Source organism: Triticum dicoccoides, chromosome 1A (genome assembly GCF_002162155.2).
Source record: "Triticum dicoccoides isolate Atlit2015 ecotype Zavitan chromosome 1A, WEW_v2.0, whole genome shotgun sequence".
NCBI lineage: Eukaryota > Viridiplantae > Streptophyta > Magnoliopsida > Poales > Poaceae > Triticum > Triticum dicoccoides.
This window is the reverse complement of record NC_041380.1, coordinates 552,052,253-552,074,366: the sequence shown is the minus strand read 5'-3', so window position 1 is coordinate 552,074,366 and position 22,114 is coordinate 552,052,253. Positions and strand designations below refer to the sequence as shown.

The following is a 22,114-nucleotide window of genomic DNA, read 5'->3' as shown; positions in this document are numbered from 1 at the left end:
CGCCTGAGACACACCTCCACACGCCCACCGTTGATGCTAGACGCATCACCGGAACGGGGGCTAGGCGGGGAGACCTTTATTCCATTTTCAGGGAGCCGCCGCCGTCTCGCCTTACTGGGTAGGACACAAACCCTAACAAAGCTCAAAAAAAGATCTAAAAATGGAGCCCTCCCACCGGCAAGGGCCGAGATCCACTCCGTCTCCATGGCCCTAAGGCCACCAGAGACGGGACGGACCTGCGCCTGTGCCGGCGGGAGGCAAAGAACCCTAGATTTTGGAAGCGGCGGCTGGCTAGGAAGACGTTGGCTGTTGTTGTCTCTATTCTCTGGAAATCTAAAATAATTCTATTTTTCTGCGTATTTTTTAGTCATTTGTATGTGTGTAAATTGTATTAGAGTGCGAAGATTTCAGTATTATATGTTTATTCTTGCATATATTATAAAAAATGCAATTTCTGTTCAATTGTGTGCAAATTTTTTTCCTTCATTTTATTACTTATCTAAGGGTAACATCAATGCCACTAATTTGTCCTTATTAAAGAACACCATTTCTTGTGTGTGTGTGTGTGTGTGTGTAAAAATATACAAACATGTTTCCTGCAAAAAAAATACATACAAGTACAATATAATATGCGTGTAAATTGTAATAGAGTATGAAAATTGCATTATTTTATGTTTATTCTTGCATATTAATAAAAGGTGCAATTTCTGTGCAAATTGTGTGTACGTAAGTTTTTTTTTAGTTTTTCCTTAAGGGCAATACCAATGCTATTAATCCATTCTTTCTCAGAAAACCTTGTTTTCTATTTTGGTGTGTATAAGTATACACACAAGTATTATATTATATGTGTGTAAATTATACTAGAGTGCGAAATTACACTTATATGTTTATTATATGCATACTACAGACTGTGTTATTTAAATGATCATTTTGTGTGCAAGTTTTTAATTTTCTCTTTAAGGGTAATAATAATGCCACTAAATCATTCTGTTTTTGTTTCATTTATTTCTTTTTTTATGGGTAATATCATTGTTACTAACTCATTCTTTCTTACAAAACTTCTTTTTGCGAAAAAACACTATTATATGCTTATTCTTACATATAATAAAAGAAACAACTTTTTTTAAATTGTGTGCATTTTTTGTATTATTTGATTTGATTTTTCATGTTTATTTTTCTTTAAGGGTAGCACCAATGCCACTAGAAAAGTTTTTATTTTCTATTTTTCTATTTTTTGAACACTTATTATTTTAGGTGACGCCATCAAAAGTATTAGATTTATTATAGTCATGCAAAAAATACAACATGTATTCATCCAATGTCATTTGCCAACATAGACTATATTCCTTGTTCTTGGGCCCCATGTTATTTAAAATAATTGTATTAGACTAGACAACAGTGGAAAGATCGATACAGACAGAGAGTGATTGAGCAAGACGCGCACGAGAAATACGAAATAAGGTAGGATACAAAGGCACGCGGGAGGGGGGGGGAGGGGGGGATGGCCCCACTGTTTTTCACATAGCTCTGCCGTTGCATGGTGTCCTTTTCCGGTGGGTGTGTCTTTTGCTAGTCAAAGGGAAGAGAGTGAAACACCCTCCTGAGAGGAAGAAAAAAAGGAAGAGAGTGAGCCCGATGATGCCGGTTGTGCCACGGATGCTAGAAAGTGCAGCTGCACTTTCAGTTAGACCGAGTGCACGGGCCAGGTCAATCCAAGACACGCTCGTTGGGTATTCAGATCGGCTCTGGTGCAATCTACACGCCGAATGAAACTTCATTGTCAATGTCGGCATCTTCATCGTTGGCTGAACTGGTCATCTCGGCTGGTCCAAGGACTATGCTCCATGTTAAATCGTCAATATCGAGAGTGTCTTCATCAACATCAACTACGATCTCAACCAAGATCATGGAAAAAATAGTCCATGGAGCTCGGGGGCTCAACGTCAACATTATTCTCACGCATCTGTGCAGAATTTTCTGGACAACGGATTCGTTTTCGCCATCCCTGCCTCCTTGAGGGTCGCTTTGACGATTGCTTTGGTGCAATTGTGCGCAATTAAGTCTACAACGACCACGTCAAATTTCATAACTTTCTGATGGAGGAATCTCTGGCAATCACTGATATACCGGGGCCGTGACGAATCTAGACTAGGGTTGAAAAATGCATGATAGGTCCGGTTCAGCCCGCCCGGGAACAAATGAAAAAAAATCAGAAACCATGAACGGACGGAACAAAATCTATATGTACTTTAATAGGAGCACCATCCTTTTTTATACGTAAAAAACCCGACCTAGTTCTGTTGGCATCCGCCTGAGGAACCGAATGCGACATCGCAAGTTCGGTTTCTTATAGCCGTAAAATATTTTTGCCTCCCTTGACGAGGATCGATGGGCTGGATGTGGAGCAGGCCCAATAGTGGAGTGCGACTGAGGACCAATAAACAGCCTGGGGATCGAGCAATTATTGCTGCTTTTTCTTCGGCCAGCTGCGTGGGAGTTAGTATATGACGCTAGCTGCGTAAAATAGCCTGTGAACACACAAAGTTCGCAACTGGTCCAGCCGACTGGCAAGCACCGAAATGACCTGTATTTGTAAGGCGTGATAAAAAAAAGACCCGTTGAAGAATCAAACTCACGACCTCAAAGTCACGATCATGGCCAGCGCAAATATTTAAGAACATACTGCAGCGATAGGTTCGAAACATTCTTTGATTGATTGTTTTGAACTTTTCAAAAAGATCTAATAATTACAAATTGCTGAATATTCTTGAAAACGTGAACATTTTTTGACGTCTCGGACATTTTGAAAGATGAGGACAGTTTTCTGAATATTCCGTATATTGTTGAAAAACACGAAAAAAATATTCAAAGCAGAATTTTTTTGGAATTCACGAACATTTTTTGAAAACATTTTTTATCAAGTACGACTATTTTTTTGAATTTATGAACAATTTGTGAAAACAAGAACATGTTTTGAACATTCATATTTTTGTAGACGTTGTGTTTTCTAAACATGAACATTATTTTGAATTTGTAAACATTTCACTAAAACAAGAATATTTTTTTGAATTTGGAACATTTTAAAAATAATCTCAAACAATAGTGGAAGACATCATTTTTTTTAAATGGGAACATTTCTTAATTTGAACAAATTTCGGAATGGGAAAAGAATTAAAGTGTCAAACATTTTTCAAATGTAACAAATTTTTTGAATTCTAAAAATATTAAAAAACGAAATTCTAAGAATTTATTGAACATATTTATTTAAAAAGGGAAAATAAAATAAACTTGGAAGGGAAAAAGAAAAAGGAATCAAAAAATAAAAATAGAAACCGGGCAAACAAAAACGATAAACGGGCCGGCCCAGTCTTGGGCGCCTGATGCGAAACTCCGAGTATTTGTCACCCCGTGCGGCAAATAGGGTTTTCCCAGCTGCCATGGTAGGAAAATAAGTGGGCTATTTTCATTGGGCCACAGTGCACACAGCTCACGAACATAACTTAGGAAAACCGTCTTTCTTTTTCTAGTAGATGGACGCACAATAATTTAGTATCAGCTTGGATATGATTTGTTTTTCTTTTTGCGGCGGACGGACCAAAAAAATCGGAGAAACGTGTCTCCCTTTATTATTAGGTACAGAAATAATTGCCTTTGGTGAAAATGTTTCGGCATACACACAATTTTGAATAATTTTTATTTAAAAAATGATCGAATCTCAGTCAAACTTAACGTGAATCCTTTGGCTGAAATGAAAACAAAAATCAGTGAAATTTGATGATTTTTGGCTATGGCTGGAATATTTCTAAAGCAAAAATTCAAAACCTTGGTCCAACTGGAGTCGTGTTTTGATTCTAAGGGTTTAACTAAAGGGAAACCTTACCTTTCAGCCGGCGGATGAGTCGCGGTACCCACCACCTCCGTGGCCGCCCAGTTTAAGTTTAATCATACAACACGTAGCGGTACCCACCACCTCCATGGCCGCCCAGTTTAAGTTTAATCATACAACACGTAGCGCTACGCAAGATGGTCCAACAAGTTTTGCAACATTGGGCATGTTGCACAGACAAGTTCGTAACACATGCTATGTTACAAACATACAAAGCACCAACAAGTAGCCAACGCTTACATAAATTGATCATTTTTTCATTAGAAAATTTCCGCAACGTCATCCTTGTTGCAAAAATCCTTCCACAACATCATCTATGTTGCAGAAAGGTGAAAAACAGGGGGGGGAATTTATGAAACACAACCTCTGTTGCAAATATTTTTCTGCAACATGAACTTTATTGCACAAATAACGCTTGAAGAAAATCACGTGTCGCGCTAAAAAGACCTTGGGTTATTTTGCAAGAAAGTCGTTGTTACAGAGTGAACATTGTAACAACCAGCTTGTTGCAATTCACGAGGCGCATGTTTGGGGAGATTCGACGGCTATTTTTGCGTTAATCGGATGGTCGCGGAGGTGGATGATGTTTTTCTTTTATAATCGTAGTATCGCCCTTCTATAAAACCCTTTGCACAGAAGGATATGTTAGCGGTAACAGGTACATACTGGCCATTGGTTACTGGTGCCTTCATGTGGTTTGAGTTCGATTTAAAAATCAAGGACAAGGGTGAGCAGGACGCCGAAATACAGTTTAGCAAAGGCGTAGCAACGTACCATCACAAGCCGTAACACAAGCGTGTCATCGACCAACTACTTAGTTGCCATAGCACGGTGAAATTAGTACTGCAACAAGTGACAGGCGGTGGCGGCTAGCCTCCAAGTCAGCGTTGTGAAAGAAGGGTCCCATGACCCTATTGTCCACTTCAACGGTAAATTAACTGTTGGGACTACTAGAAATTATAGATATCATATGGTTGTATATGATAGCAGTGTGCCTAGTGGGGGCTTTGTTTTTTGAGGGTGCCTAATGGGGGCTTGGTGAGGGAAGATGGCTCTCTTGTGTCGTAATCTAGTAACTGTCCAGGGGCTACTCAAGACACCGTGTTTGCAGAAGACGAACAAATGATGCTCTATGTTTGTTTTCGTGATGCGGGTTATGAGATTGAGGATGAGGATATGACTAGCCTTGAGCCAGAGGATGAGGATGGTGACGAGATTGATCCTGACAAAGAGGAAGAGGAAAGCGAATGGGATGGAAGAGGAAGAGGAAGGCGATGAAGAAGATAGCGGAGGCGAAGGGGATGAGGAGGACCATAAGAATATTGTCACTCTCGAATACCCTACACCTGAGACTGTGTGGGAACTCGGTTCCCCCAAACTGAAGGTGAAGGTCGATTAGACTGCCATCTTCGTCGCTGGAATACTATTTAACAAGATGGTATGCCCTTTCAAAAGGTTTTAAGTCGCCTAATTATTGATTTGGTGGGTTCTTGGAGTGAGACTGATTTTGTGTTTTGTTGGTTTCCTATATGTCTATTCTGTTGCTCCAAACTCTGATGTACTACACTATAAGTGTAGTGTAAAAAACGATCTTATATTATGGAACGGAGGGAGTAGTTGTTATTTACCAATCGCATATATTCTGACGCCCCCTTCCTGTACCACTGAGAAGGGGAATTCAGTTTATTTATATCCAGTCAACTAGAGTGAGTATGCTCTGTTACAATCATTCCAAGCAGTTGAAGTGCAACATGTTACAACCGACGAAGAATTAGGTCGACAATAATTCCTTGGTTGGAACTGTTTACATTTTATTGCCCAGCTAAGGGAGCACAGCTTGCAACTGTTGATCAGTCACTAACTATCGTATGGTACATACATTACATTCAAGAATGGATACAGTGCGATAAATGCAGCAGAATTGTAGCCTTATACTGGACAGTAATGCCAAGATGCTAGCCTAGCACGCGCATCCGCTCGTCTGTCCTTCGGTTTTAGGGCCTTGTTCTGCAACTGAATTGAAGTAGCTGGGGACAGAAAAGTAAACATGGTTAAGACACTAGTGAATTAAGTAACGGTAGTCCAGGCTTCCAGGCTCTGCATGCCCTCTAAGCTCTAGCCTGTAGGCCTTGAGATAACCTGACAAACTCACTGCATCTGGCAAACATCTTAAGATCGGTCGTGGGTTGAGTTTACTTACATGTCTTGATCGTGCTCATGCTCCAAGGCGAGCTTGGCGATGCACAGGAAAGCGGGGTCGACATTGTAGTCGTCCTTGGCCGAGGTTTCGAAGTACGGAATGTCGCCCTTGGAGACGCACCAGTCTTTTGCTTTCTTCTCAGGAACCTGTGCAGAGCACAACAGTACATAAATTGGAACTGCAGAGCACGGCAGTGAAGAAATTGAAATTGCAGAGCGCTAATTCAAGCAACTAACTGACCACTCGTCTGCTTCCAGCGTCCAGATCGACCTTGTTCCCGACCAAAATGAAGGGGAATTGCTTGGGGTCTGATGGGCCGGCCTGAAAGTGAAAATGGCAAAAAATGCTTCAAGCGATTACAATCTGTCGATGCCATAGACAGCTAACATTATACTATTGCAGTATACTGGGCATGATCACAATCTGTCGATGCCATAGAAAGGCAGACAGCTAACGTTGTACTATTGCAGTATACTGGGCATGATCACAATCTGTCGATGCCATAGACAGCTAACATTGTACTGTTGCAATACACTGTGCATGATCAACGATCCAAAGGACTAAACGACCACTCTTATTGTTTTGATTTACACTGAGAATTTGAAAGCAGAAGAGACTATTGTAAAATGCGCATTATGAATTTCTCGTTCTGACTAACTGATAGTGTAAACACGAGGCTCTGCTTGTCAGAACGGGCAAAAGACGAGAAAGCTACCTGGTTGATGAACTCGTCATGCCAGGTGCCAAGCGTGTTGAATGTTCTTTTGGCATTGACGTCGTAGACTAGCACGCAGCAGTCGGCTCCCCTGTAGAAGGCCACGCCGAGGCTCTGGAACCTCTCCTGCCCTGCCGTATCCCAAATCTACACCAAAACAGGGCAGTGCACAGCAATGATTTTAACCACCAATGGCCCTCTTGCGCGTAATATAGATTCCAAATCAATAAAGGAGCTAGGAGGCCCTACTGACGAACCTGCAAGGTGACGAGCCTGTCCTCGATGAGGACCTCCTTGGTGAGGAAGTCGGCGCCGATGGTCGCCTTGTACTGCTGGCTGAACTTCTTGTTCACATACCTGACGATCCATGTCAAGGGAAATGCAAGCAAACCACACCTCGCATTTGATCGAACATGTTGCGGGCATAGAGCAAACCCCGATATTGCGGCCACGGCAGACAGACGTGGGCAGCATTTTTTTACGCTTAATAATAGTAATAAAGTGAACGAAGCATGATCACCAACCGAATCAACGCACAAGCACGGCAAGATATACTATCTACGGGCATCGGACATTGACCAAAACTGAAACTGAAGCTAGCAGAGCCAATGAGATGGATGAGAGTCAAACCGGCAGGCCGGACTGGATCAGAGCAAGCAACTCGGAAGGGAAGCACCCCCGCGCAAAGGTGCGTCTAGAAAAGATTTCAACAAGTGAAGCAGCATCGATGGATGATGCCGCGGGAAGGATACTGGTTCATCAGCGACGTCTTGCCGACCCTGCACGCAAAGCCAAATGATCCCAAGTCAAACAAAGTTAAAAAAGCACGCCCAAACCAAGGCCAGAAGAATGGCCGGCGAGGGGAAAAGATGTGGCTGGCTGGCTGGCTGGCTGACCCGCTGTCGCCGAGGACGATGACCTTGAGCAGCGTCCGCCTCCTCGGCGCCATCGCCATGGCCGGGCCGGGCAGCGGCGGACGGACGGATGCGCGCGGCGGGCGGGGCCGGTGGGCGATCGATCGGTCTGTCTCTCGCTCTCCTCCTGTCAGCTCCTCCTCCTCCCGCCCCTATCTACTCCACCACCAGTGCAGTTGTGTCACGGGGCGGTGCACGGGGAGCGAGGGAAAAGGCGCTGCGAGTTGAGACACTTCGGAGGGCGATCCATCCGGTCAGACTGTTGAGACACTTCGGAGGGCGATCCATCCGGTCAGACTCTGACCGCCCGTCAGAGTATTAGCAAGTTTTTTTTTTTTTTGAGAAAGGTCAGAGTATTAGCAAGTGGGGGGCGGTGGATGACCTGAGAAAACAAATGGGTCCAGAGAATCCAGCCCGCGGGCCACGACACAGACGACGTCCGAGGCTTAGCGGGCCTGGGCCGTGATGGAGCCCGGCCCAGACGCGACCCCTGCGTCTGCGTCTGCGTCTGCGTGCGGCAGCTTTTTTTTTTTACGTTATTATTATCGGCTTATCGCCACGAGGAGCTGAGTCAGGCCGATGAGGTGGCCTGGCCTGTCGGTAGCGCGTGGAAAGCTGCGGCTTCCGTGATCCGCTCCCGAACGTGTCACCACCACGTTGGTGTGGCTCGCTCCTTGGCAGATCGTACCGACGGGGGGCAAGGAACAGTCGATGCGTCCAATGCGTTTGTCCAGGTTGTGATGACCATCTTGCCCTTCAAATGTCCTCTCAATTTTCCGGTGCCAATGAGTTCGTACGAATTTTGTTTGGTCCCTAAACAAACAGTCATGTGAAAATCTGTTCGCTTTTGCCCCCTCCAACTGCGAATATGCAACAAAGCCCCAAAACCGGGAGGACGGTGAGCTGCACATTTTACCAAATGGGTATTGCTGCTTCTCTTTCGGACCATAACGCAGACAAATTGCATGCAAATGTATAAAAAGGAGGAGGAAATCAAGGTTTCGAATGATCATTTTCAATGATGATCTAGCCAACAAGAAACATTGCAAGTTTGTAACATTTCTTCTAAATTTCCAATCTTCGTAGTTAAAACAAGCCCGCACACACTCTCTTCCCTAGCGTTGTCATTCTACTTGCATTTTCCCCTTACCACACATATGTGGAGCTATCTTCATTTTGGCAGTGTTTTGGGTTCGCCATCACGAACAACACCATAGCAGTTCGTTGGCGCAACATATCAGAATTCATGTCGAGTAGATGTCTTTTTGGGCAAGGGTTGACTATTCGCTTTTACATGTTCCAATGACTTGATTGTAGTGTAGAAAGACATGTTTGGTGGAACTTATGGTACGATGAGCTATTGCTCTTCCCATACCACAACATAATATCGGGGCAAGTTCCATTACTTATGGTACGATGAGCTATTACTTATGGTACAATGAACTTATGGTACCAAGTTCCATTACTCCAAGTCGAAGAATAAAGAAACACAAGTCTGTGAAAAACACATAGGGCGCGGACAAAGTAGGATGAACCCATGAAAAATAATATCGGGCCAACATTTTCGACAGTCAAGAGTTGCCCTTGACAAATGCGGACAATTTCAGTAAAAAGGCGTTTTGCGTCCCAAGTTCATGTGCACCTACATGAGCAGTAGAGATAGAACATCTAAGAACTAAAAACAGCCTGAATTTTTCTGCCAACATGCGTATTCGTATGTTCTAACTGTGTGAAAAAAGAAAACCAGGTTCTTTTGATTGTACAAAATTTTGAAGCTCAAGCTCCATTTGAAATATCCGATAATTTTGTGGCCTTTTTGCAGCTTGGAGTCTCATAAACCATATTTAAAACGGCTCCCCACAATCATACCCAAGTAGCACTACACTTTAATTTTCCCTTATAAAATCGACCACAGGGGCACAGACTGTAGTGAGCGAGCCGACGACGTCCCTCCATCCAAGTCGAACCACACCACACTGCCGCCGCGTCCCGTGCTCCCAGGTGAGATCGAGCGCGAGTAGCCAGCCGACGATGAGCCGCCTCGTTTCCCGGCGGCACCTCGCCGCCGCCGCGGCCCTCCGACGATCCCCCGCCGCGTTCGCTTCCAGGTGACCCGCCTCCGCCTCTCACCCCTGCTCCGTTTCTTCTTCTTCTTTTGTCGCGATCCGGCTCCGTCCAAAGCTTATCATCACCGGTGGCGTGCGCGGGGGAAACAGACCGTGGAAATTTGACGCCGATTTCTCAACACGGGAGCTCGAATCGCCTGCTCCGTGACCGCGATTTCAGGCGCGATCTGGGCTGGTAGCTTTCAGGGCTGTGAGGGGGGCTGCGATTGATTTGCTACTGCTCGATTCTGCACTGACCGCGGACCATTTGGTTTGTGTTTTGGGCCGTTACTGACAGTTTTGCGCGATGCGCAGGTGGCTGCACACGCCGGCATTTGCGACGGTGTCCCCCGAGGAGATCTCTGGCTCAAGCCCCGCGGAAGTGCAGAATTTTGGTGAGATGGCCGGCATTTGGGGGATCTGCTTGTATGGGCTGCTTTAAATTGGTCCTGCTTGCTTGCTAGCTTTGTCATGGACACGCTTCAGAGCCGTCTCTGTCTAAGGGGTTACTGATTGCTGCTTGTGATGTTTAAGAGCGATGCATATGAATAGGGTTATTTTCACGGTGAAGGTGGGTAGAAATAATTTTACTCGAGAAGGAGCTTCCCATCGCTTCCGATTTGTGCCATCGGTATCAGACTTCATTCCTGTGAAGTTCCTGCTGGGCCAAATGGGCAAGATGTGTTTGGTCACTGTGGTGCTTTGTTTCTTAGGCTCGTTTTATGATTACTTGCTCACACCTAGTTCTGTACTGTTCTACTGTTGAGCATTCAGTACTGTACTACTGTTGAGCAACTATGTTTAAAAGTACGGAACCTGAAATTGAATGGCCAGAACATGGAATCATTCATTCGGCTTCTTTGTAGTTTCATCTATGACCATCATGTTCCCCACCGAAGTGAAATATGCTATGTCACCACATCCATTGACGAAGTTAAATTCAGTGCAGGGAAAATGGATAAAGTCTGCTAACTGGAACTGGATAGTCGATCCTTTAAATGGCGAAAAGTTTATCAAAGTTGGTGAGGTTCAGGGGTCTGAAATAAAGGTATTGATTCTTTGGGGTGCTTCTCTTTTGATTTCCATTGTTACAGCGCTACGAGTGTAATTTAGTCGTATCAACTTTTGTCAACTTTTATCAGCTTAAAATACAAAGACTGACTTTTTGTTTATACTTTACTGGTATCGTCGTGTGTCTATTAGCTCCGAAGTGTGTTCTCAAACAATATGCAACATTTTTGTGGTGCAGCCATTTGTGGAGAGTTTATCTAAATGCCCAAAGCATGGACTTCACAACCCACTTAGAGCTCCAGAGAGGTATGTGTTATTTTCCTGTACCATGGATTCAAGTCGGTTAACGTATATCATAACAATACTTTTTTCGGCCGTCTGATGTTTTTGACCTCAATGTTTCAAAATTAACATAACTAGTTAGTTTCCTGTTGGGGAAATTTTATTTGACTGGTCCGCTTATCTGATTGTCAACCTTTTAATCTACTCCCTCCGTTCCAAAATAGTACAAAGTTGGGTCATCTATTTTGGAACGGAGGGAGTATAAATGAAATCACAATTTACAAAGGTTTTCCTCACCATTTAGTATTTGGTCACTGAAGTTTTTACCCTACAAACCTATGTATGCATGTTAATTACGGCATTATAATTTATGCTCATTCATCGCCAGACAGCACCTCCTAAAAAGTATTCTTTAGCTACTTTATACTCCCCCTGACAACATTATTGCCAGTATTCTGTAGCTACTTTATTCTCTTCACTTCTCTGTCTCTATGATGCATTTTGCCATTATTTTTACCGTAAATGCTTTTAGCAACTATTTGAAAGTATGAATTACAAAAGTTATACACATTACTTTTCATGTCACATATCTAAATATTTTGTAAAATACAAATGACCAGATATCAAAAGGTTCAACCATGCTTCCAGCAGTAGCATGTTTTTGTGACTTGAAAGTGTAGTCAGCAAACATGGTATATGAACAAACCCATATGCCCTGTATAAAATTGTGCTGATAATAGTAGTGTCTGGTTCTATCAGCATTTGTACCTTGCTGAATTTTGGAACCTCCAATATGCAGGTATCTCATGTATGGAGATATATCTACAAAAGCTGCACACATGCTTGGTCAACCTGAGGTATGCCATCTTGAAACAAAGATGATGCGACTTTCTTCTACTCAGATCTTCTTTTAAACGACTCTACACGTGCATGGGCCAATTTGCCATGTGATTCACATTTATTAATGCAAATAGGGGCATCCCCTCCGGACTTTGCGACCCCTTCATAGAGGAGAGAAGAGCGATAGCACCTTTTTTTCTCATCTAATTCCCCACTCATTATTGTCACCGGTGATTGACAGGTCTTAGATTTCTTTGCTAAGCTTGTTCAAAGGGTTTCTCCGAAGAGCTATCAACAAGCTCTTTTGGAAGTTCAAGTTTCTCAAAAATTCTTGGAGAACTTCTGTGGAGATCAGGTACGTGCAGATCATTTTCTTCATTTCCCTGTTCAGTTGTTCACAAGTGATGGTACAGTTTTATATGAATGCGTGCATGTTTAGCAACGAGCTGTCATTATGCCCCGGTCTGCAGATTGAAATGAACACCCAATAATAATACTTTCTACTTTAATACTCTCTCTGGCTAATATAACAGGTGCGCTTTCTGGCTCGGTCATTTGCTGTACCTGGAAATCATGTTGGACAAATGAGTAATGGCTATCGTTGGCCATTTGGCCCAGTAAGTACTCAAAACTTCTTTGGTAGACAAAATGCTGTATTTGAGATTTGTTGCTCCTTTTGGTCCTTCCACTGCATATCAGCACTTCTAAAGAATTGGTACGGTCTAATTGGATTCCTGGTACTCGATTTATAAGCTATTGGGCACATGAATTCAATTGTGTGCAAAAGTGAGTTGTATCTGATACACTAGGCAAAATAATTGCTTAACATGGCCTGCTAGTGTTTTTTCTTTTCCTTAACATATTATTTGTTGAATGCACTGCAATGGTGAAGCTGTTAGACAAGGATCAGGTTCCATCCTTAATCTAATTATTTGGTAATAATAGAGTTAGACCCATTGGAACTACAAAGGAACTTTCATGTGGATGTAAAAACATTTGGCTTGATAAACTTTGAATTTTTTATGAACTCTTTAGCATGTCTTACATTCTTTTGAGAGTGAACTGAAGTACACTTTGATGGTTTAATTTCTTTTTAGTTGCTTCAAATGGTTATTCCAGTAACTGAATGTTAAGCTTTTGATGCACCATGAGTTATTTTCATTACCTGTGACATGTTAGGTCTAATATAATTTTAACTTTGAGCAGGTTGCAATAATCACACCATTCAATTTCCCATTGGAGATTCCCTTACTGCAACTGATGGGTGCACTTTATATGGGAAATAAACCAGTCCTCAAAGTTGACAGCAAAGTTAGCATTGTGATGGAACAAATGATCAGGTTGCTTCATGAGTGTGGGTTGCCTGCAGAGGACGTGGACTTCATAAATTCTGATGGTATCACAATGAACAAGCTGCTGTTGGAGGTTTGACTTCTATTTTATGACTTTGGGAGAACGTTTCCTGTAGCTTTGGAAAGGAATAGGTGCTGTAGTAAGATGATATAACTAGTTAATCAATCTGTGACAAGCCAATTCCATGTTTGGACATATACATGTAGAATCCTTTTCATCATGTTAGTGATAAGCAGCAGTGTGTGGTTCCGCCATTCTTTTAGTTTACTGAATGTGGTACAACATGTTCAAGGGTTCAACAACAGAGATTGTTTGGAATTCAAAAAAATAACAATATGCGTCCACTAGCTTTTTTATTCTGAGCTAGAACTAGCTATTGACCAAGTGGGCTAGCACTACTGTCTTATATGCAGCACATATTTCATGGTTGGATTTATTCTTCACATGATCTTTTGTAGGCAAATCCAAAAATGACCCTCTTCACTGGGAGCTCACGTGTGGCAGAGAAATTGGCTGCAGATTTGCAAGGCCGAATCAAGTTAGAAGATGCTGGTTTTGATTGGAAAATTCTTGGTCCAGATGTTCAAGAGGTCTGAAGTCACTTCTGTTTTATCCTTAACGTCAATATATTCATAATAACATTGTATATTCATAGTTCAGTGTCATGCATTTACCAAGCCGAAGATGATTTGACTTACTTTTATGATATGATGCCCAAACAGGTTGATTATATTTCATGGGTTTGCGACCAGGATGCTTACGCTTGCAGCGGTCAGAAGTGCTCTGCTCAGTCTATGCTATTCATGCACAAGGTAAAGACCAAAGAATGATATCACCAGTGCACAATTTTCCTTCCTGGGTTTGTTAGTGAATTATGCGCCCAGTTGTTGATATCTTTATGAACACTGGTTCAAGTTCAACCGTCTCTTGTCATAGTGATTTTTGTTATTTTAAGATAATAAGTAAAATGCTCCAGAGAAAGAAAAAAGAAGTGAATGACTCTTTATGAACTTTGGGAGCTTGTTACAACATTGCGCTTCTCTGTCAACAGACACAACAATAGCGTGTTTAATAGTTTTCTTCTAATTGCAGAACTGGTCATCTAGTGGGCTACTTGAGAAAATGAAGAAACTTTCTGAAAGAAGGAAGCTTGAAGATTTGACGATTGGTCCAGTCCTTACTGTGAGTGACCATCTTTAACCACATTCTGTTCTTTTGTAACTTTCTCTTCATGGTGTAGGATTTGGCAGCAGCTAGTTGTTAAAATGCTGAAGTGAGTAATAAATCAGAACCAATTAACAATAATTGTTTCCCAATACTTTGGTTGCTGTGACAATCCAAGCATCAAGTAGTAGTGTATAAAAGAAGAGAGCTGAATTTACGTAAGAAAATAAAAGAAAACTGAAGGAACTTGTCCTTGCACAGTACAATGCATATGAGAGAAAGAACACTTAGTCCACATTTAACACCATTTTTTAGAACTGTTGGTGTGGTTGCACAACTAGATGGGCAGTATAGGCAGTTTCAGGTAGGAATGCGAGTGCTCACTCTATTGATCCAACTCTCCTCGCCAATGACTCATTTCCAACATAATTGGCTGCCCACCTGGTATACATGTCATTGCATTATTTTTCAAGCAAATAGACTTGGATGCATCGATGGGTCCGACTGACCAATTCACTTGCATAGCGGCTTCAAGTTTCACCGTAGAATTAATTTTATCTTCATTTTCTGCTTATGCAGGTTACAACAGCAACCATGATAGAGCACATGAACAACCTTCTCAAAATACCAGGATCAAAGGTTCTGTTCGGTGGTGAACCTTTGGAGAATCACTCCATCCCAGAAATATATGGTGCTTTCAAACCGACTGCTGTATTTGTCCCACTAGTGGAGATCCTTAAAAATGGTAACTTCGAGCTTGTGACAAAGGAGATATTTGGTCCTTTCCAGGTAATACATTCAGACGTTGAGGCTTTCTTTCACATGCTACTGTACAACATGTTGATGATGTTGACTGATTTTCCTATGATGTTAGTGTTACTGACCCCCTCCATAAGCGTATGTATCAGATGGGCCCATGTTTACGGCCTTATTATGGCCTGGCTGAAGAATAATTTTCTTGGCTATGGAATATACTAATATTTATCTCCACTTGATGCTTAGGTCCATGTTATATTTCAGATTCATATAGCAAATGAAAACTAGTTTTACTCACCCTTACTGAATTTGCTAACTTGGAAGATAGCTACGGCCTAAGGTTTCCATGGCCTATCTTGTATTCTAGAATACATTAAGTTGGTTTAACTTGTATTTCTTTGACAGTTTCTTTAAGTAATATACTTACCTACTGCGAGTGCATATTTCAGGTGGTTACAGAATACTCTGAGGAACAGCTTGATTTAGTATTAGAAGCCTGCGAAAGGATGAATGCGCATCTGACAGCTGCAGTAGTTTCAAACGACAAATTGTTCCTGCAGGCAAGTTCGCTCATCTCTTTCAGTGTTGAAATTTATATCCATTTGGCTGCTTTATTATCCTCGAAGTCTTCATTTTTTGCACCAAGAGTCCGATAAAGTTGTGGTTTTAGAAGTTATTTACATTATTATCCTCAAGTCTCTTTACATCAGTAGCTGAACATTCCACAGCTTGGTGAATGATTCGCTCTTATCATCTCGCTTTTCAGGAAGTACTCGGTAGATCGGTTAACGGGACAACGTATGCTGGAATTCGAGCAAGGACCACCGGCGCTCCGCAGAACCACTGGTGAGCCAAGCCCCGTTGCCCATACCAGTAATCATCGGTGAATGCTGTTGAAAATGAATGATCTGACATTTTCCTCGACATGATTCAGGTTTGGTCCTGCCGGTGACCCGAGAGGCGCGGGGATCGGCACTCCAGAAGCCATCAAACTCGTCTGGTCTTGCCACAGGGAGATCATATATGACATTGGTCCCTTGCCCAAGAAGTGGGCACTTCCTGCGGCTACATGATATGCCTAGGCTAGGACAACTAGCTAGAAGAACACGACGGCGATGGAGAGAAAGCAACACGGACAGAATTAGCTGGTTGAGAACTGACATTGTGTTGAATAATGGAAGCCTCGTGTAGGCAATTGGGAGAGTCTCGACCCCCTAGGAACACAATAAAGGTCATAATTATGAATGGAAGTACTACGATGGTTGTCAATGGAGCTTTAGATGTTGCTCTAGTAAAAGAATTAAATTATGCAACATCTTCTATGGTTCGTCATCTCACAGGTCAGCTCTCAGCTGGTCCGTCATGCTTGAGATGCAGGCAAGGTGTTTGTCATAAGAGCACTGCTACAAGTAGTTTCGTTGTCATAATGCCCAAGAGAGAGAGGTGTGGGACACGAGAAAAAAGAGGGGGTAAATGAAGTCAACGTGCCCGACATTTTTTGCCAGGTCAGCCCTGACGTGTGGGCCTGACTAGTGAAAACGGGCTTGAAACTATGCAATATATAATCAGTGTTTTTTCTGCTAAATTTACCCCCAAACCAGTAGGTTTTACCAGCAAAAATAAAATCGTTGTTTTGTTTAACTCTAACGCCAATTGTGGTGTGTTTTTCTTTGCTATTTATTCCCCTCAGAGCTCCAGATCTGGAGAATCCGAAGCTCGTTCATCTAGAACTCACCTTCTACACCATAGTATCAAAGTGGGGAAGGAGAGAAACGACTAGCTAGCTAGATCTGGACGACTACCAAGCATATTGACAGAGCTTGTGCCACATCCACGGCCAACAATCGACTTCCATTGTGGAAGACAGTAGGAGGATGAAAAGGTCGACCACTGCTTGCCTTCTCCGGTGAGGAGCTCCCTAGTTGCGATGAAAAGGTCGGCCACCGCTTGCCTTCTCTGATGAGGAGCTCCCTAGTTGCACGAGGCCAGACACCAGCAACCACAAACCTATTGAAACCTACTATATACAAGAGCAACTTGAGCTCCCTCCCATCCTCACTCTGGACGGCAGTATCATCGAAGGAGGAGAGGAGAGCAGGGGAAAACATTTGCGAATCTCACCGGCAGAGGGGGACAGAGAAACACGAAGAAGAAAATGTTAGCCCCTATGGATTATTTGGTTTGCAATATTCTAAAAACATAAACATAGGAAGGCGTGAGAATATGGTAGGAATGCATGCCTGAAATAGATGATTGGAAATCCCATAAACCCCATAAATAGATGTTTGAAATCACATAAATAGATGATTGAAAAAGGATTTGGTTCACAGGGGCAAGAAAAACAAGAACCCCAATAAACACATCATATCAAAGTCAAATCACATGAAAAATATATAATCAGCATGTTATTGTACCGCTAAGGATTTAAATCTGGTTATTCGCCCATAGGAATTTGAAAAGGGCAGTGGGCTGTATTATTCCAACCTTTTTCCTTTGAAATTAAGATCAAAGGATTTTTTTCTCCATTTTCTCTTAGCCCCATTCCTTTGAACCAAACAATATCGTCATCATAGGAAAATGTCTTATTCCTATGTTTCCCCCCACTTCTCCTTTGAGCCAAAGAACCCCTTAGACCCATATGTGCGCTTAATGCCACTTCTAAATCTCCAACTAAATGGACAGAAATAGGAGATTGTGCCGAAAACATCATTGACTAGGAAGGGGATACAATACAAGGCTGTCTTTCATGCTCTTCAAGAAAAGCCTCCTTCATCCTCCCGTCGGCACCACCAACAATCAGCCCCACCTTCGATGGCATTTGGGCCGTGGAGGTGCGGAGGATCACAGCCCCCCGCCGGTGTGAGGGACCCCGTTCTCGTTTGTTAGGTTCAACGTCTTGGTTGCGGCTGTGTGGCGGTGGTGATGTCCTTCAGTAAGAATAATGTCCCTCACGTTCGATCCCCATCCCATGATCGGAGGAAATGTGGAGGTGTGTCTCCGTCGGATTTCACAGGATTCGGTCGGTGTCGGTCTTCGTTTAGATCTATTTGAATCCAGTTTTTTTCGTTTTCATTTATGTGGCTACAGGTTTGGTCTTTTCGATCTATAACTCTCTTCATTGGTGATGGTTACTGTTTTGATGCGCTGATTCTTTGAGACCACGATGACTTTTCAACTATCTACTATAATCAAATTTGTCCGGCTCCGACGAGGGAGGGCTTTTTTTTTGAGCAACTGCATCCTTTATTAAACGTTCAAACACATGGGGATACAGATGATATCGGGCAAAATACTAAGCCACACATGGCGCCCGAGGCTAAGAGAGGCAGATGCCTTTGCTAAAGCATGTGCTTCTCCGTTATGCTTCCTATTCTCATGAAGAAACTTTACATCTTGGAAATGACTCCTCTCGTGCTTGATATCTTGTAAGATAGAAAAGTATCGGCAAGGAACTTCGTCTTGTATGTTCAGCACTACCTCCAAGCAGTCTGAGGCCACACATATGGATTGAACCTGCAAATCCGAGGCGAGAGAGAGGGCCTCGCAACATGCCTGTGCTTCAAGTATAGTTGGGTCGAGGCGGCCTTCATAGATGATGGCCGAGGCACCCAAGTAGTTTCCTCGTTTGTCCCTGTAGATCACTGCTGCAGCTGCGCGGTCTCCAATCTTCGAAAAGCCTGCATCAACATTCATTTTAACATCATGGTGCTCAGGCGGGAGCCATGTATGCGACGGCGGATTCCCCCGGCTACTACTGGTCACATGGAGGTCCCTGGAGATCACATGCAGGTCCCCTGAATTTACATGTAGGTCCTTGGGACGTGGTTTCTTGTTCGGTATCATCTCGAGCTCCGCCAGAAACTTTTCAACGAAAATATGGGTACTTAGTGGGCTCTGGTACTGATCTTCATGGATGGCACGATGTCTCGCCCACCATATGGCCCACATTGTCACCAATACCCGTGCTAGGTCGGCCGAAGGTAGGGTATCAACCAACCATAGCATCCAAAGCTTGGCATCCTTCTCCCTGTTTGATATGATTGTTTTCGTCAAATCCTTGTCAGTGAGGGCCCAGACGCAGCGAGCCATGCGGCAGTCAAAGAGGGAATGGCGCCATGTATCGACCGCCGCGTGACAGATAGTGCACTCCGCTGAGTCAGCCATACTTCGGTGTTTTCGGACCTCTCCGGTTGGGATCGAGCTCTGGGCCAACCTCCAGATGAAGACACGTACTTTAGAGAGAACTGCGGCACCCCATAGTCTAGACCAGGACCGGCGATCTGCATCGGCCCGCGAGTGCCCTTCGATGTGTTCAAGCCAATCAGTGCGCTACCGCTGTGCTTGAAACGCACCTCTATGCTATGGACAAGGAAGCAATCCTCAACATTCCTCTCAGCTCCCGAGTCCAAGACGATTTCTGGGCTTGGCATTATGAACGCAAGGGCGTTTTCACGGTGAGGTCGGCATATAAACTCCTGTCCTCTACGAGGGACGGCTTAGAGGCATCAAAGCGTATACTGGGCCGCCATCGCCCTTTTACTCCCTGGGCCATGTTGCTATACATTATACATAGCGCAAGTCCGACCCGAACTGGGAACGTAAAGCCCACCCAAAGTGTATTATATATACGCAGGTCAGGATCATCAAGGCAGGTGCTGAACCAATTGGATCATGGCGCTCCGATTAGTTTTGGCACGTGCTCTCCTCCAGCCAGCGGCGTGGGCACCCGCACCCGCCGCCGCGGCGGCGATCGCGGCCGTGCTTTCGCGCCGCCTCTTCAGCAACACCACCCGTGGTGGCGGCCGCGGCCGCGGCGCACACGTCGATAAGCGCATCGAGAGGACCAAGGAGGAGCTGCTCGAGCTCTACAAGGGGAAGACCCCCGCGCCCGCGGCGGAGGAGGTGGCGGCCGACCTCACCGGCGTGCTCCGGCGGTTCGAGGCCGCCAAGTCGACGCCGGGCCAGGAGCAGCACGGGTCGAAAACGTTCGTCGGAGATTCGTTCGCCGGAGATTCGTTCGTCGGGGATTCGTTCGTCGGGGAGCCGTTCGCCGGAGAGCACTTCGACACGGAGCCCTACGAGGCCGACGGGTACTCCTTCTCGGGGGGCACGTACGAGGGGGACTCCCACTCGGGAGACATATACACGCCTTGGGTGGGCCGGGAGACCCGTCGCGGCGGCGACTGACACGGCCGGCGATCGTCCGGCGATGTAAGGTTGATTGTTCTTTGCGAGGTTGGTAGCGTCATAATCCGAGCGTGAATCCATCATATCAGGGGAACATCGATCTGTTCATGTCGCTTCAGTTTGTATCACTGAGTTACATGGACCATGATTTTTGATTGTGGGCTGTTGCACATCTAAGTGAATGAATCAAGTATAAATAGAAAAAGAAAATGTTCACACGAATCTCCGTATAAGAGCAATGACATAAGACTTAGATGTGCAATACTTATGACACATCTGGATGTGATTTAACAAAACTGTTTTTGAATTTGTTATATACCTTCCATTATTGACGACTTTGTTAACATATGTGGTGGTGATTGTTTTTCTGTTAAATATTTCTTTCCTTTTTGTTTGTTTCTTGGGCCAACAGGGTTGACGCATCATTCGATGAACTTGTTATTGTCTTTTTGGAACACACAAGCACTCATCCCATATGTTGTGATAACCAGTACAATATGTCGTCGCCTCCAGATCATCCACCATCAGAAACATAGGTTACATTAACATCCTTCGACTTTGAATCCTGCTTTTCCTCCCAAAACCCCTAGAGAAAAACTATCCACCACAAGAAGTGGAGACCGGAAACAACAACTGAACACGTTGTGATCGCAGTTATCGAAGTGCTACTTTATAAGAGCACAAAGACATGAAACTAGAGAACCATACAGGCATACACCATTGTGCCCCTCCCTGTGTTTTTTTTTTTTTTGCAAGAACCCTCCCTGGTTGTTGATTGTCCTACTTGACACTTTGATAAGTCTGGTATGTATACCACTAAATCCTTCGATGATACGCCAATTGTGTGTGCGAGGGGTGTTAAATCCTAGTGGAAAGCCCATGTTCCCCTAAAAATTCATGTGGTTGTTACCTACTAGCAGGGCCTTTACTTGTGACAATCTGCTGAAGAGTATGTCGCTGGATGACCTTACTTGCCCCTTATGTGCAGAAAAGGAATATATTCAACTTTTTTTTTGATTGAGTAATAGCATCACATTTTTTCTATTTTCTGAATGATTCGATTAACCGACCTCTCAATCGATGGACAAAAATTTTGAAACTTAATAATGAATTTGAAGATCTCATTCTTCTTTCATGGGACGAAGATGGGGCAACATAAGATGTCTTTTTGCAGAGGTGGATGCTCTACTGCAACAATGGAAAGTGCTGCAAAGCGATCCGCAATCGGCACTACTGCTACGCTGATGGCGCTTCTTGGATTATCAGCATAGAGAAATTCTCTAAAAAAAGAATCTAAAGTGCTCGGCTCTCCTGACGGATGGCGCGAACGAAGATCAGTGACGCATCCTGACAAAATGCACCAACTAGTTCCAGTCCTGAACATCTTGTTCATTAGGTTGTATCTGAAGTGGGCATGTTGAGTATATTGTGTACGTGTATATGTGTGTGTAGGGCCCACCTTCTGTTTTCCTTGTATAGTTGAGGTTGTGGCCCACCTCTGTATTTATATATACGTGCCTGGTGCACCGATCAATACATTGCGATTGCACAGCCATAACTTGTCCTTCTACATGGTATCTATCGCAGAAAGATCCTAACCCTAGCCGCCGCCGCCGCTGCTGCGCCTCCGCGCCGCCGCCGCCGCCGCCGCTGCCTCGCGTCGCCGTCACCAGCCGCCGCCGCCGCCCTCCCCTAGGCCGC

At 43.9% G+C, this 22,114-nt stretch overlaps 2 protein-coding genes across 2 annotated transcripts; one reads left to right on the top strand and one right to left on the bottom strand.

Annotated features, from left to right (window-relative positions):
- Window positions 1–5,551: 5,551 nt before the first annotated feature.
- LOC119288560 (ras-related protein Rab7-like) lies at window positions 5,552–7,930 on the bottom strand. The gene is made up of 7 exons (XM_037568161.1): window positions 7,698–7,930; window positions 7,554–7,580; window positions 7,059–7,158; window positions 6,802–6,948; window positions 6,327–6,407; window positions 6,087–6,232; window positions 5,552–5,913 (listed from the first exon to the last, which is right to left on the bottom strand). Exons 1-7 carry the CDS (start codon window positions 7,754–7,756, stop codon window positions 5,847–5,849), a joined length of 627 nt encoding a protein of 208 aa, XP_037424058.1. The 5' UTR covers window positions 7,757–7,930; the 3' UTR covers window positions 5,552–5,846.
- Window positions 7,931–9,633: 1,703 nt separating this feature from the next.
- On the top strand, window positions 9,634–16,558 carry LOC119288549 (probable aldehyde dehydrogenase). The gene is made up of 15 exons (XM_037568152.1): window positions 9,634–9,823; window positions 10,136–10,215; window positions 10,765–10,868; window positions 11,070–11,137; window positions 11,913–11,970; window positions 12,195–12,308; window positions 12,487–12,570; window positions 13,160–13,378; window positions 13,765–13,896; window positions 14,029–14,118; window positions 14,399–14,488; window positions 15,050–15,259; window positions 15,676–15,786; window positions 15,993–16,072; window positions 16,161–16,558. Exons 1-15 carry the CDS (start codon window positions 9,747–9,749, stop codon window positions 16,297–16,299), a joined length of 1,656 nt encoding a protein of 551 aa, XP_037424049.1. The 5' UTR covers window positions 9,634–9,746; the 3' UTR covers window positions 16,300–16,558.
- Window positions 16,559–22,114: the final 5,556 nt, after the last annotated feature.

Bases quoted from the DNA above. Each gene is read 5' to 3' on its own strand.
- LOC119288560 (XM_037568161.1), bottom strand. From the start codon at position 7,756: ATGGCGATGGCGCCGAGGAGGCGGACGCTGCTCAAGGTCATCGTCCTC. The intron at 6,408-6,801 runs GTAGCTTTCTCG...TTTCACTTTCAG, and splicing joins ATGACGAGTTCATCAACCAG to GCCGGCCCATCAGACCCCAA. The intron at 6,233-6,326 runs GTCAGTTAGTTG...TGCTCTGCACAG, and splicing joins ACGCTGGAAGCAGACGAGTG to GTTCCTGAGAAGAAAGCAAA.
- LOC119288549 (XM_037568152.1), top strand. From the start codon at position 9,747: ATGAGCCGCCTCGTTTCCCGGCGGCACCTCGCCGCCGCCGCGGCCCTC. The intron at 13,897-14,028 runs GTCTGAAGTCAC...ATGCCCAAACAG, and splicing joins TTGGTCCAGATGTTCAAGAG to GTTGATTATATTTCATGGGT. The intron at 15,787-15,992 runs GCAAGTTCGCTC...CTCGCTTTTCAG, and splicing joins ACGACAAATTGTTCCTGCAG to GAAGTACTCGGTAGATCGGT.